This window comes from Haliaeetus leucocephalus, unplaced genomic scaffold (assembly GCF_000737465.1).
Source record: "Haliaeetus leucocephalus isolate CR32 unplaced genomic scaffold, Haliaeetus_leucocephalus-4.0 Scaffold741, whole genome shotgun sequence".
Lineage (NCBI taxonomy): Eukaryota > Metazoa > Chordata > Aves > Accipitriformes > Accipitridae > Haliaeetus > Haliaeetus leucocephalus.
This window is the reverse complement of record NW_010973177.1, coordinates 5,799,881-5,813,080: the sequence shown is the minus strand read 5'-3', so window position 1 is coordinate 5,813,080 and position 13,200 is coordinate 5,799,881. Positions and strand designations below refer to the sequence as shown.

The 13,200-nt window shown below is 56.4% G+C and overlaps 2 protein-coding genes across 3 annotated transcripts in view; one reads left to right on the top strand and one right to left on the bottom strand.

The window, feature by feature from the left end:
* Positions 1–5,350: 5,350 nt before the first annotated feature.
* On the bottom strand, positions 5,351–11,150 carry TEX261 (testis expressed 261). Of its 2 annotated transcripts, XM_010580816.1 has the most exons (6): positions 11,044–11,150; positions 10,472–10,551; positions 9,803–9,956; positions 7,734–7,801; positions 6,478–6,580; positions 5,351–6,028 (listed from the first exon to the last, which is right to left on the bottom strand). In XM_010580816.1, the coding sequence occupies exons 1-6, from the start codon at positions 11,111–11,113 to the stop codon at positions 5,913–5,915; spliced, it is 591 nt and encodes a 196-aa protein (XP_010579118.1). In that variant the 5' UTR covers positions 11,114–11,150; the 3' UTR covers positions 5,351–5,912. The 2 variants fall into 2 exon arrangements, 1 of the variants encoding a protein (XP_010579118.1); XR_775224.1 differs by lacking the exon at positions 5,351–6,028 and having other exon boundaries at positions 6,550–6,580; positions 7,734–8,628.
* Positions 11,112–13,200, top strand: part of NAGK (N-acetylglucosamine kinase) — a 17,757-nt gene continuing 15,668 nt past the window's right edge. The window contains exon 1 of the mRNA XM_010580836.1: positions 11,112–11,324. Coding sequence (XP_010579138.1) covers positions 11,112–11,324 — 213 coding nt within the window. The remainder of the gene's footprint in view (positions 11,325–13,200) is intronic.

Genomic DNA, 13,200 nt, shown 5'->3' with positions numbered 1-13,200 from the left:
TAACATGGCATTTACCTGCTGTGAGAAGATACTTGTGTCCCCCCACCCCAACTTTGCAGTCTGAGGGCTCCACATTGAAGCAGGTAAATGGTAGCCAGACCCCAAAACAAAGGGAATTTGACTCGTGTCGGGGCAGAATAAGCTGCAGTGTCCTGTGTCCAATGCTGCAGTCCTGGAGATGCCCAACCATGGCACAGGCAGCGAGACCCCTCTTGGTGCCAGTGGAGCCCCTGGGAGAGCTCTGAGCCCCGACCGGTGGCATGGGGATGCTGGGACTGTAGGGCTGCAAGTGGGGACACCCCCCCTGGTGACCGTCCTCTGCAGCTTTTGTCTCTTGTGTGGGACCCCGGGGAGTGAGAGCCCTAAACCTCCTGCTTCGGATGAAGAGAAGCCCCCAGACCCCTGAAGGTCTCAGGTTGCCCTTTGGAGGCCGGCTGCACTGTTGCAGGCCCCCTCCCCTCCAGCTCCCCCCAATCCCACAGGCAACCCCTGCCGGGGGAACCCCATCTCTGCTGGAGAGGTTCAGCCCTGGGGAGGGCTCACGGGGCCACACTCTGCACCCGCAGCTGTTGGATGGGGCTCCCCCCAAACCTCCAGCACATCGGTTTGGGATCAGGCTGGCCATTCCTGGGTCCTCAGGGGGAGCACGGTCCGGTCAAATCCATCTCTCCTGGTACCCCAATGTCAGGGAGCGCCTGTGATCCAGCGCTCCCGGGCTTCACCCAACAGCTCAGGGGTGAACGGCAGCATGCAGCTCCGAGGCTGGGGTCCTCAAAGAGCCGGCAGACCCTTTGTCACTCAAAGGGATGATGCTCTCAAGCCTGTGCTTGTTTTGAAGCAGTGGGGTCCGCTGGAGATGGGGTTCCCCTCGAGCTGCTGGCTCTAAGGCTATTGAGCTGGTCCTGGAGATTTGCTGCTCTGGAGGAGCTGTCACGGAGGGGCTGTGGGGCTCATCCCGGTCCAGGGAAAGGCATCTCTGTATTTGGTTAATTGGAGGTGAAGAGCATGGATCTGCTCCATGGGGTCACACTCCCAAGTGCCCATGGTCCCAGGGCACCCATGGGTGCACCCTGCCCAGCCGGTGGCCCCCGTCCTGTCCCCTCTCCCTGCCGCAGCCTGTTGCAGGGGCGTTTTGGGTGTTTTAAGGCAGTCCTTCGCGCAGAGCAAAGAGCTTCATATGGCCGAGCTTTGAACTCGCCCACCGCAACTTCGGCAATACCCAGCGGGACCCCTGGCAATGCTGGAACATGCTGGGAGATCGGGGGTCAGCACTGCCAGGCTGTGGGGGTTTAGGGGCTGGTTTCAGTGGCAGCAGTGCTGCTCCTGAGCGCCGCTGTACCCATCCCTCCATCCCCAAGAGCTTTCAAGCCACAGCTCTGCCTTTTAAACCCAAAGAACAACAAAAGCTTTAATTTAATTGTGGTTTCTCCAGCTCCACCACCTTGTTGCAGGCAGGAGATGCCGGGCAGGGGGAAGGCAAGTGAGAGCATCCTCTACCCTTGCACCAGATGCTTAATTAGCCAGGGAAATGCCCTTTCTCCTCTCTGGGATGGTTTTATTGCAGATAAATTGTAGAGTTCAGGTCCTGAACTTGTGGCAGGGAGGACAGGCTGGCTCTGTGCTAAAATCTTGGAGAAAATGGAGCTGCCGGCGGCAGCTTGGCTGTCAGCATCCCCCCAGAGCGCAGTTTTTGGGGGGGAGAAGCCACGTGCCAGGGGAGGCTGGTGAGTCCTCAAACATCCCTTCCCTGGGCAGAGGGGCCAGCCCTTCCTTCGGACGATGCCGCAGGGATGTGGGGGTGTCAGGGCAGGTTTGCGCTGCCAGTCACTTTTGTGGGCTCAGGCCCCTACAGAAGCAGGTACATACGTCTGGAATCCCCTATAGAGGGCTAAGCCAGGGCTGCTTGACCCTGGGGGACAGGCAGGATGCTGGCAGGACCCTTTCCTTCTTTTCTAAATAGTTTATTCAGTTGTGGCTCAGAGCAGTCAGGGGTAGCCAGGACTGTGGCTGCTCCCAAGCATCCCCCTTCCATGCTGCATCTCCTTCCAGGAGTTAATTATTCTCCGCGTTAAAAATGTAGTCTGGATTTATCTACCTTCCCCTTCCAGCCAACGATCTCATGGATGCCTTTTTGCAATAATTAAAGAGCTGTCTGGGATCGGACTGAACGGCCCAAAGGAATAAGGACGTGCCAGGAAACCTGCTCTGCTTGCCACCGTGGCATCGGAGAAAGGGTGAGCTCTTTCCTACACATCTGAGGAAGGGACAGCTCCCTTCCCGGGGGACCAGAGGTGGCTGCGGTCCCCCCTGTTCCCCAAGGACAGACAGGACTGGTCACTGTATTGCAGAACTCCATCTCTGTGCTTTTTTTTATGCATTTTCTCTCTCCTTCTCGAAGGCGTAGACAACTTGAACTAAAATATTTAAGGCAAGGAGCTTATCTTTCTAATTACCAAGCATTTCTCGTCCTGGCCTTTCGATTCTCCAGACACCTGAAGGCTGCCATGTGGAAAGCAGACAAGGAAAGGCTGCTCGCGAGACCTAAGAGCTCAACAGACTAAAGGATGAATGTCAGCTTGTTGAACAGATCCTCTTACTGGAAAAGAAGGCAAGAGCCGCAGGGACCACAGCGCTGGGACCAACTTGACCAGTTTGGAAAGCCTAGGGACGCTGGAGCCAGGCTGCCCCCCACTCCTCCTGCCCTGGCCAAAGCTGAATTTCTCCAAATCCAGCTTTCCGGATGATTCCCAGCACAAGGGACCCAGCACCACCTGACTCTCACGTTTCGATCCCCACGGAATTCAGCCTCCCTCGCTTGGCGCCGTCGGGGGAAAATGCCACGGCCTGAGCGCGGTTACTCATCGGCAGCCTGCCCTTTCCCACCGCCGCGCTGCCTGCGCTCTGCCCGCTCTGTATCGAGTGAATTCCTCTCCCCTGATTACACCCTCCAAACACCCATGAAAATCAATGCCGGCTGCGCTCCCGCGGGACAGGAAAGCCATGGCCTGCTGGCTGCACCGTCCCCAAGCCGCCGGAGCCACCGCAGCCAGGAGAGCTGCCGAGCAGGCAGAGATGCTTCGGAGGGCAGCTGCGTATTAATATACATGACTCTTAAATACTTAATCAAAGTGGTAATTCACACTTCTTTTTAAGCTGGAGCATCTTGCAAACCCTCTGTGGGTGGACTCCAGAGCATCCTTGCCTCGGCCCTGTGAATAACTATGGATTTTATATCTTATTCATCAGATTTCCCAGGGTCCCCACGTTTCAGGGCAAGGAACGGGGCGTTTTGACCCAAGCGAGAGGGTCCATTTTCAGGAGCCAGCCCCAAAGTTCTCTACTTATGGCAGGAGACAAGAGCCTGGCCGGGGAGCCGAGTGTGGTCCTCACAGCCTTACCTTCTCCCCACATAGCCGTAGCCTTTGGGCGGGCTTTTTCTGATGCTCATCTTTTAAATATTTATAGGGTTTTGCTCGCTATCATTCAGTTACGCGACTTATCTGAATCTGGTTCAGCTCAGAGAAATGTGTGTCATTAACATCTTAAACACCCGACGATCACAAGCAGTACTCAGGAAAAATGGGCTTGTCATCTGGAAAAATACGAAGTAATCTTCCCTCGATTTCTGGCTAAGTGAATGGGAAAATGAGGATTAAAAAGACTCAGTAGAAGGGACATTAAAGCTACTGATCTTCCCCGTTTACATTCTATCCACTGGTTCAGCGGCAGGAGTCCTGGGGCTCTGCTTTTACTGCTGTACCCCGCTGAAAGAGCCCTCCATCATGCCCTGCTCTCCCCATCATGGCAGCGACAGCTCTCAAGTTTTCAATCCCTCCAGCATCACATTCAGAGAGATAAAACTAAATTTAAAACATGACCTGAGGCTGGCAAGAGGCACAGCACTTGCCCTGCCATCCTCAGCTGTGCCCCATTAAGTCACACAGCCTCAGCCCAGGGCAGGGCAGGGGGAATGACGACTTCGCCTCAGCTGCCGCCCCCGGCCAGCAGATCTCGCCTGCCCTGGCCCATCTGGCTGCACCCAAGGCGATGGAAACTGTTAACCACAGTTTGGAGTGGAGCTGTGAACACACATCCAGGAGCTTCCCAGCAGCCTGCTGCACCCCCCTCCAGGTGCCACCACCAGCACTGCCGGCATCCACCTCCCTCCTCCATGGCTGGAAATCTTATTTTTCAGCCTAAATTTGGTCAAGCTTAAACCAGTCCATCAGGGAGGCGAGTAAAAGCGTCCGGCTTGTCCTGCTGCAGAGGCAGGGGACAGAGCATGGGCCCAGCGTCCCCCACCCTGTGGCCTTGAAGCAAAATTACAGCACATCACCCGAGCTGGGGAGCAGCTTTTCCAGGAGCTTCCCAACACTATGGGCAAGGCCGATGGTCTTCTCCCACGCATGTCCTTGCATCTTCTTGCATGCTCTGCCTGCTGTTAATCACTCCACTTTGCTTTCAGTGCTTTTACCTTCATTCCTCCAACTCTCTGACAATAAAGAGCTCTGTACTGAGAATATACACCTCCTGCTAACCCCTCTCAGTGACTAGCATCTCCCAAGGCCTCTGCGATGTGCTTTCTGCAGCCCTCCGGTCCCCTCGATAGCTCTCTCCTCCTCCACTATTTCTCTAAAAACATAAAAAATAATCCGCATGCACAGAAGGCGATTTCCTCAGGCGACACCAACTCAAACACGGGAGCGGAACGCTTGTGAGCCAGAGGGACTCATGAGCCTCTCCGGTAAGGCAAACTTCACCCATAGCCTTTATTAGACGAGCAGCTCTCAAACAGAAACCACACTTCTATCAATCAGCATCAAAACACACCAGTGTTAGTGGGCCCTGAACAAACTCAAGGGCAGGGAGGGGTGAGGCGGTACGACTGCATGCCTCATGTTTGCCTTCAGCAGAACTGACCACAAAATGAGCCATTTCCTCAGAAACTCCTCAAAAAGCCTTCCTGAACCATGAAACCGCGCTGCCAGAGCCAGGCATTCCTGTGTCACAGCCACGCACAGCCCCGGCTCCTGGCTAGCGTGAGGACATCTAGTTCTGGCACAGGCTGAAGGCGACCAATGAAGCAAAAAAGGGGGGGCGGGAAAAAGGGTTTTTTAATAATTACAAGAAACAAGAACAAAGGGTTCACCTCCTTCTTAGCACGATCATCTACCGCTGTACTGCTGCAGCATCCCAGCCGCTCAGGGAGGCTTCCAGCAAAACCAGAGAAAAGTGGGTATTTCCAACATTAAAATCAAACAAAAAGCAATTCTGAGTCCTTCCAGGTCACCTCCCTGCAGCCGCGGAGCGCAGGGCAAGGCGCCCGCCCTCATGCTCCCCTCCTGACGCGTGCTGCACAGCGGGACACCAGCATCCTCCAGCACTGGCAGGCTCCCAGCAGGAATACGTGGGATTTTGACAGTTTGATTACTGTATTCTTTTTTTTTTTTTTTTTTTTAATTAACGGCTCTGTGTAAACCTCAGTTAAATGTCAAGCACGTTCTGCTGTCACACTGAGGGAACCGTTCCCCCACAGCCAAACTACACCACGCGCAAACTCCTGGTTTTAAAGCCCAGCAGATGACAACGCCTCCCAGGTCCCCAGGCAGGGTGGGCAGCGTCGGGGGGCTGGACCCTCCTCGCGCTCAGCTGGAGCCAAACATCCTTCTTGCACACAGTCCCGGGGGATCAGCAGAGCTGTAATAAAAAGGCACGAGCCCTCCCCGTGCGTCTGTCCAGCGCTGCTGGCACCTCCGGTCATTGCCGGGTTTATAGGTTCCTAGCAAAATCCCTTTGAGAGACCTCGAGGAGGGTTTGAGCGAGGCCTGGGGACAGTGCTGCCTCACAGCCCTCTGCACAGTTTGGGTCTGCTCTGCTCCTTCACTGCAGCCAACGCTGGCTGCATCCGGGGCTCAGTAAATCTTCTGTCGGCTGGGTAGGATGGCCTCCTTGATGAAAGAGAAGATGAGGAGGATACCGGAGCGTTTGCCCCTCTTCCCCTTGGTGAAGTAGTTGGAGACCACGTCGTCTGCGGAGAGCAGGGAAGAACAATCAAACACAAACCTGCTGACAGCCATTGGAGCCCTGGGATGGGTCATCTGATTTCAGGGCAACGCATGAGCTGCCTTCAAAGCATGAAAGTTTCTGGTTTGCTCTCATCTAGCCTATCTGGGCATTCCCATAAGCCACTGACAGGGACCCCAAATCCTGAGCTCCCTTTCTTGAGCTGTAGGGAGGGTCCAGGGAAAGCAACAGGGCCCCAGGACTGGAGAGATGCTGGATGTAAACAGCCCTCCCTCCATTCTGCTCGCTCACCCCTCACCCTGCAGAAGCCCCCCTTTTCCTGCCCCGGTTTTTGGAAGGGTTTACCCGACCAGCTGCCCCCCTTCGCCGCTCTGTGCAGAGGGAATGGGGGGTGTTGAGCACAGCCCCTGTCAAAAACCAGCGGGCGTCTGCCTGGGCCTCAAGAATGCTCACCTCCAGGCTGCACTGTGGAAGGCAGGACGTTCTCTCCAGCTGACAAGGAGACGAAGAAAGCAAAAGGAATTAACCACAGGCAGAATGTGAAGTAGGCGAGAACCTGCGGGCAGAGCAAGAGAGGAGGTGAGAGCCGAGTCGCAACACACTCGGCGGCCATTCACACACTGACTTCTGTTCAGGCTGACACCCACAAGTGCTGAGTTGGCCGCAGCTACACCTCCCTACGACACACCCCAAGTTTCTACCTGAACCCTTCAAAAGAAAGGGCACTGAAGGGGAAGAACCGCAAATCAACCTCTCCCAAGTCTCTCGGGTGCTGAGATAGCATCGCCTTGCGAAGCTGATAAGGGGCTAAAATTCACCCAGCAACTTCCACAGAAGGACAGGGTGTGCAGAAAAAGCCCTTGCTCCTCTCCTAGGCCCCTGAAAACCTTTACTTCTCCCCAAAACCGGAATTTTAAAAAGCATAATTAAAATGAGCAGGAAATTGGCTGTGCTGTTATGACTAATTAAATCCTCTTCACACCCTCCAGGGACTAAAAGGAAGAGTCAAGACCTGGGCTCGCTCCTCCTGCCCTGGGGTGGGACGCTGGTTTAGCACGAGGAGTTGGCGCTTGGGGGAGCAGCCGCTGCGGTTTGGGGAGAGGTGCCACACCAGCCTCCTTGTGTGCACTGATGCTGGAGAAGCATTGAAACTTCATACAAAGGTTGTTGGTTTTTTATTTTGGTGGAGGTTTTTTTGTTTGTTCTTAAAATTTGCGCTAAGTGGCAGCTACTGTTGGGCCTGAACAAGCCCCTTTGTGAATCTGGGCCTTCGTCTTGGGCAGGTGTGAGGATGGTGATACAGAAGAATTAGCATGTCAGAGACATAAAAATAATGAGAAGCAAATATTCCAAAAGGGAAGTGATTTGTCGTTAGCTTATAAAAAAATTAAAATTCATGTTTTTGTCTACTTTTCCTAGTTTTCAGCATTTTAGGAAAAAAAAAAAAATCCGTGCTAAGATTCAGTATTTTTTCTGCTCTTCAGCTGGCTGAGAAAGCCCCAAGCCCACAGCCGAGAAAAGAAACTGCAGCTTCCCTGGTACTTCTGAGGAAACAAGCACAGGAACCCCCAGGGAAGGTCCGTGAAAAATATTCTCAGTGTGTCTTACTGCTGACTGAAAAAACGGCATTTTCCTCTCCCCCGCCTCCCGCTAGCGGCTCCATGCTGCCTGAAAGAACACGGACTGACTCCTTCCCAAAGGTCTCTCACCTCAGAGAACAGGTAATACTCTTCAGCGAAGTACTGGAACGCTAAGTAGTGATTGAATATAACCAGCACTGCCAAAGAAAAACACAGCAAAGTCAGTCTCCAGCCTGGAAGAAATACCATTGGCATATTCCAAGGCCCCCGAAAGAGGACATCCGCCTCTGCTGCCACAGCCCCTGCGAGGAGCAGTTCCTCCCTGCCGCGCAGCCCCTTCCCCGCAGCCCCTGTACACCTGGAATCTTGTTGTTGCTAAAATATTTTCTCGCATCTAGTGAGAAATAGTGTGAGCAGCCAGAGTCCCCCGGGTCCCAGCTGCAGTTTGTTACTCTGTGCAGCCCCGGTTGAGTCCCTCGTCCCTCCAGTGCTTTATGCTCCGTGTCCCCGAGGGCACCCTGGAAAGCCCAGCCTGACACTTGCTAATGCTGCGCAGCGCTGAGATGAGAAGCGAAAAACCCCGCATCCCCGACAGCTGCTGCGAAGAGAAGCTCTTCTGCCATCTGTAAACCAAGTCAAGCTGAAATGCAGCCAGGACAGTAGGGCTAACACTGTCCCCAGCAGTGAAAAACACCACTTAGCTCTTAAGAGGCAGGAATTGGAGCTTCTTTAGCCTTTTATTTCAGATGCCAAGACAGCAGCCCCAGCCCAGGAGCACCAGGTCAGTAGAGCCCCAGTGGGAGACAGCCCCGACACAAAATGCTGTGTCCCATGCTGCTTTATCGTCCTCTCCAGCCTAAAGACGTCACCAAAGATCCAGATGAGAGTCTGGATCTGCCAGAAAACGCAGCTCCTGATCTATGCGCCATGGGAAAGCTACACTCATTTTCAAGTAGCGGATAAAATCCTGCCTTCGTGAATGCTTTGAGGAGCAAAGGTATTTTAGTCATACACAGACAGCATCCTGAAATATGCATAAGGACTCCAGAAAGTCATGCTGAAAGAAATTTTGCCCATTCGCTACTTAAGGTGTCACTACAAATCACTCAGAGCAGAGATTAAAAGTCAGATCTGTGCACAGGACACTACAACACACAGGACACTTGGCAACTCGTGGCAGGAGGAAACCATTTGACCTACTCAGAGCAGCCAAAAACCAGTGTAATTGGCAGAGCTACCGGCCCACCACCCCAGACCCGGTGGCAGAGCTACTCCCCAGTTCAACCTACGATGTTAATCTGGCCGTTCATCAGCCAACCGCGGTAGACAAATGCCTAAGCTGCCCACTTCAGCCAAAATACCGGTGCTGCTAATTTAAGCCCCTGGCCAATCCCACAACACAATCCCACACCCGTGCCAGCCGCCTAGAAGGGAGAAGAGACCATCTTGCCCGTCTCGCACCAGGACTTGCCTGGGCTGAGGACCAGGCAGCCAGCAGTCCATGGCAGCTACAGACACAGGCTCGACAAATACTACAGGAATGGTGCAAACTTGAAAAATAAAAATCCCTGATTCAGGCTCGGCAATGCAATTTTATAACACGACTTTCTCCAGTAACCCTGATGAATTTCCACATTAATTGTGGACATTTGTCCCAAAGCTTTTCTTTCTCTAAACATCAGCTCCTTACAATGGCACACACGCACCGCCTCACACAGCCCAGCCTGACATCAGGCTGTAATTATACACGCTGGGTTTTTTAGTTTCCTTCAAATCCCTCCTGCTCTTTACCAAGACCCAGCGAATGCCTGGAACAGGAGGTCTGCAGGGAGGATGCCAAGCTTTGGGACAGCCCGGATCTCGTTTCCCCAGCACTGCCACCTGAGTTTGGAGTGGAACTGGCTAGAGGGTGAAGCAGAGGGTGTCCGGAAAAGCCCGGTGTCCCCAGCTCTGCACCGGGGCACACAATCAAAGGCAATTCCCACACCACCAGGCCCAGCCCACAATTATTGCAGCCACATCATAAAGTGCAATTAAAAAGTCCTGCACAAAGCTCAAAGTCCTTTTAAAAGCCACAGGGGCTGCAACAGCAAAACCCAAACCTTTGCTGCCACCCAGAGCCCACCCGGTGATCAGGGTGACAAGGCTTCCTCCCCCCCCAGCACCCGCTCCCATGGGAAGGTGACGGCTGCACTCACCGCAGGACAGTATGAAATTGGAGGATGTCAGGATGATGAAGGGGAAGGTCTGCAGCAAACCGAAGTAGACCAGATTGGTGAAGAGCCCCACGCCCACCATGAAACCAGGAAAGTGTTCGAAGAGGTAGAGGCCGACCAGCACGGCCGAGGAGAACTGGAAGAGAGAACAGGGGTTGCCTGGGGCAAACATGGGTGCGCAGAGAGCAGAACTGCAGGCAGCTGCGCAGGCAGGAATCCTGCCACCATCAAGGTGATTTTTAGTGTGCTCTGATGGCACCGCATCTCCCCATGCACCTCCCACTCGGCACCATCCACTTGGGAAAGCTCCAAATAGGAATCCCACCTTGCTGCTGCGGCTCCTGGTAGGACAGGCCGCAGCTGGGCCTCAGTTTCCCCAGCTGAGGGGGGAGATGTGTCACCCAGGAGAGGTCAGGCAGGGTCACCACCTTCCCAGTTAAGTGAGGCACCAATTGAAGCAGCCCCTGCCAACCTCCCTCCTCAGGAGCCAGAGTCATCGTGGGGCCACGAGAAGCAGGAGCTTCCCAAGCGCTTGTCCTGTCTGTCCAAAGCGAACATCCCACACCACAGCTGCTCTGCCAGCCCTGCTGCTGCTGCCCCACGGGTGATTTCAGCAGGGAGCCGTTCGTTTCTGCAACCACGGGGACTTACCCAGATCATGTATTTGATTATCCTCCTGGTGACAACCGTGTACTCCTCGATCAGCTCCGCCAGGTAGTACAGCCCAGCAGCTGCAGGAGAAACACCCTGCTCAACCCCACGGGCCAGGAGGGACCGGGACAAATACTGCTGCCTTCAGCCACGGGGGTCCACGCTCACCCAACCCAGGGGAGACTGAAGGGCAGGGGTAACACCTCCCCCCTCCGCAACTCTCGGGGGCACCTGGGGACCCCCAAACTCTGGGGCACCCGCAGGACCTCAGGAGCACTCAGGGGACTCGTGGGCACCCGTGGGACACCCCCGCCCCAACCTCTGGGGCAACCACAGCACCTCAGGGGCATCCAGGGGGGGCTCAGGCCCCCGGGATGTGCTGGACCCGCGGCCCCGAGCCGGCTCCCAGCAGGATGCCAAGCTGCCCCCTCCCGGGAGCCACTCCCTTGCCGACAAAAAGCACGACATATCGCGACAACCCCCGGGAGGAGCCTAAGGCCGGGCCCAGACCCCGCGCGGCGGCACCCCCGCAGGCTCCAGACCCCCGCCCCCCCCCCGGCGGTGGCGCTCACCGATCGCCAGGGTGACGAAAGCCACCTGGATGAGCAAGGACAGCCAACTCAAGGCGTAGATGAACCACATGGCGGGGACGAACCGGGCCGGGCCCCGCCGCTCCCGGTTCCTGCTCCCGCTGTGGCGGCGGCGCTCGGCGCTGACCACGCGGCGCCGGAACAAGCGAGACCCGCCCCGCCCGGCCAGGCCGCCGCCCCTCGGCGCTACAGCGACCCCTGCAGGCGCGGAGGGCTCCCGAACAGCGGGGTTCGGGGGGGACGGGGGACACGGACCCCGAAACGTACAGGGACCCCCAAAACTGTACAGGCACCCCGAAACGCGGGGGGACCTCGAAACTCCCAGGGACACCCCAAAACTGTATGGGGCCCCCAAACTGTACAAGACTCCGAACCATACAGGCTCCCCCCCAAATTGATACAGGGACCCCCAAACCGTACAGGGACCCCCGAAGCATACAGGGATCCCCCCATACCGTGCAGGGACCCCCAACCGTACAGGGATCCCCGCCATACCGTACAGGGACACCCCAGCTGTACAGGGATCCCCACCATACCGTACAGGGACACCCCAACTGCACAGGGACACCCCAAAACCGTACAGGGTCCCCAAACCGCACAGTGACCCCCCTCTCCCAAACTGTACAGAGATGACCCAAAACCTCACAGAGACCCCCAACTGCAAAGGGACCCCCAAACCGCACACTGACCCACCCAAACCATATGGGGACCCCGAACTGTAGGGCGACACCCCGAAACCGTTCAGGGACCCCCAAACCACGCAAAGACCCCTCCTCCAAACCATACAGGGACCCCAAACTGCGTGGGGACCCCCAAAACTGTACAAGGACCCCCCCAAACCTGTGTAGAGACCCCCTGAAACCATATAGTGATCCCCCTCCATGTGTATAGGGGCAACTCCTGCATCTGTATAGGGTTCCCCTGCACCTACATAGGGACCTCCCCTCTGGCCATACAGCCTCCCCCCCCGGGACCCCCTCCGCACCCGTGCAGGGCCCCCCGATACTGTATAGGGACCCCTGCACCCATTCAGTGGTTCCTCTGCACCAATATAAGGACCCCAGCACCCATATAGAGACTTCCGTCACTTGTATAGGAACACTTGCACCCATATAGGGACCCCCCAGCTTGTATAGGGACCCCATGGGGACACCAGGGACCCCAGCACCCGTGTAGGCACCCCTGTGTCCATACAGAGACTCCTTGTGCCCGTATAGGGACTCTCTCCATCCATATAGGGATGCCTGCACCTACTTAGGGACCCTGGACTGACACCCCAGCACCCATATAGGATCCCTTCCACCTATATGGGGACCCTCCACATCTGTATAGGGACCCCCGCACCCATATAGGGACCTGGCAGGGACCCCTACACCAGCACCTTCACACCCAGCTGAACCCTGACCCACTGTGTGTCTGGGACCGACCCTTCCCCACCCCACAGCTTGGGGATCCCCTGGCGGGGGGGGACCCTCAGCCTCTTCCCTCCCCTGCAGCTGTGGTGGGGCTGCACTGGGGTGCAATGGGCTGGTACTGGTCTGGCACTGACCTGCACTGGGCTCTACTGGGCTGGTACTGGGCTGCACTGGGCTGTGCATCCTGGCCAAGGCTCTGGCTGGAGGCATCCCCTCCTTCCCCTGTACCTGGAGGGTGCCTGGGACCCCCCCCCCCAAGCCCTGCCAGTGCACCCAGCAGCCCCCCACCCCGGCCAGATCCCTGGGGGAACATCCCCCACGGGGAGGATTTTGGGGTGCTGGTGTGGAATCCCTCACTGCTGGGTGCTGGGGTGCTCGCTGCAGGTGCCGGGGGGGCTCGGTGTCTCCGGGAGCTCGAGGGGAGACGGGACAAGCTCACGGGCAGGACCTGTCACGCGTGCACCCATTTCCATGCGTGCACCCGTGCACGTACACCCACGCGTTCACCCCCCAGCCCCTGCACAGCCCTGGGGGCAGAGGGGGGTACAGCTGGTGTCCCCTGCTCAGACCTGCTGTTCCCCCCCACCGGGGGTGGGGAGGGGGCTCAGAAGAGCTGTTTGCACCCACACCTTGCCACCCTGTGCCTGGCGTGGCCCGGTTCACGCTCACCTCCCTGTGTCTGCAGCTCTGGGGCACGCTTAGTACACTCCTGGCAGCCCCCTGC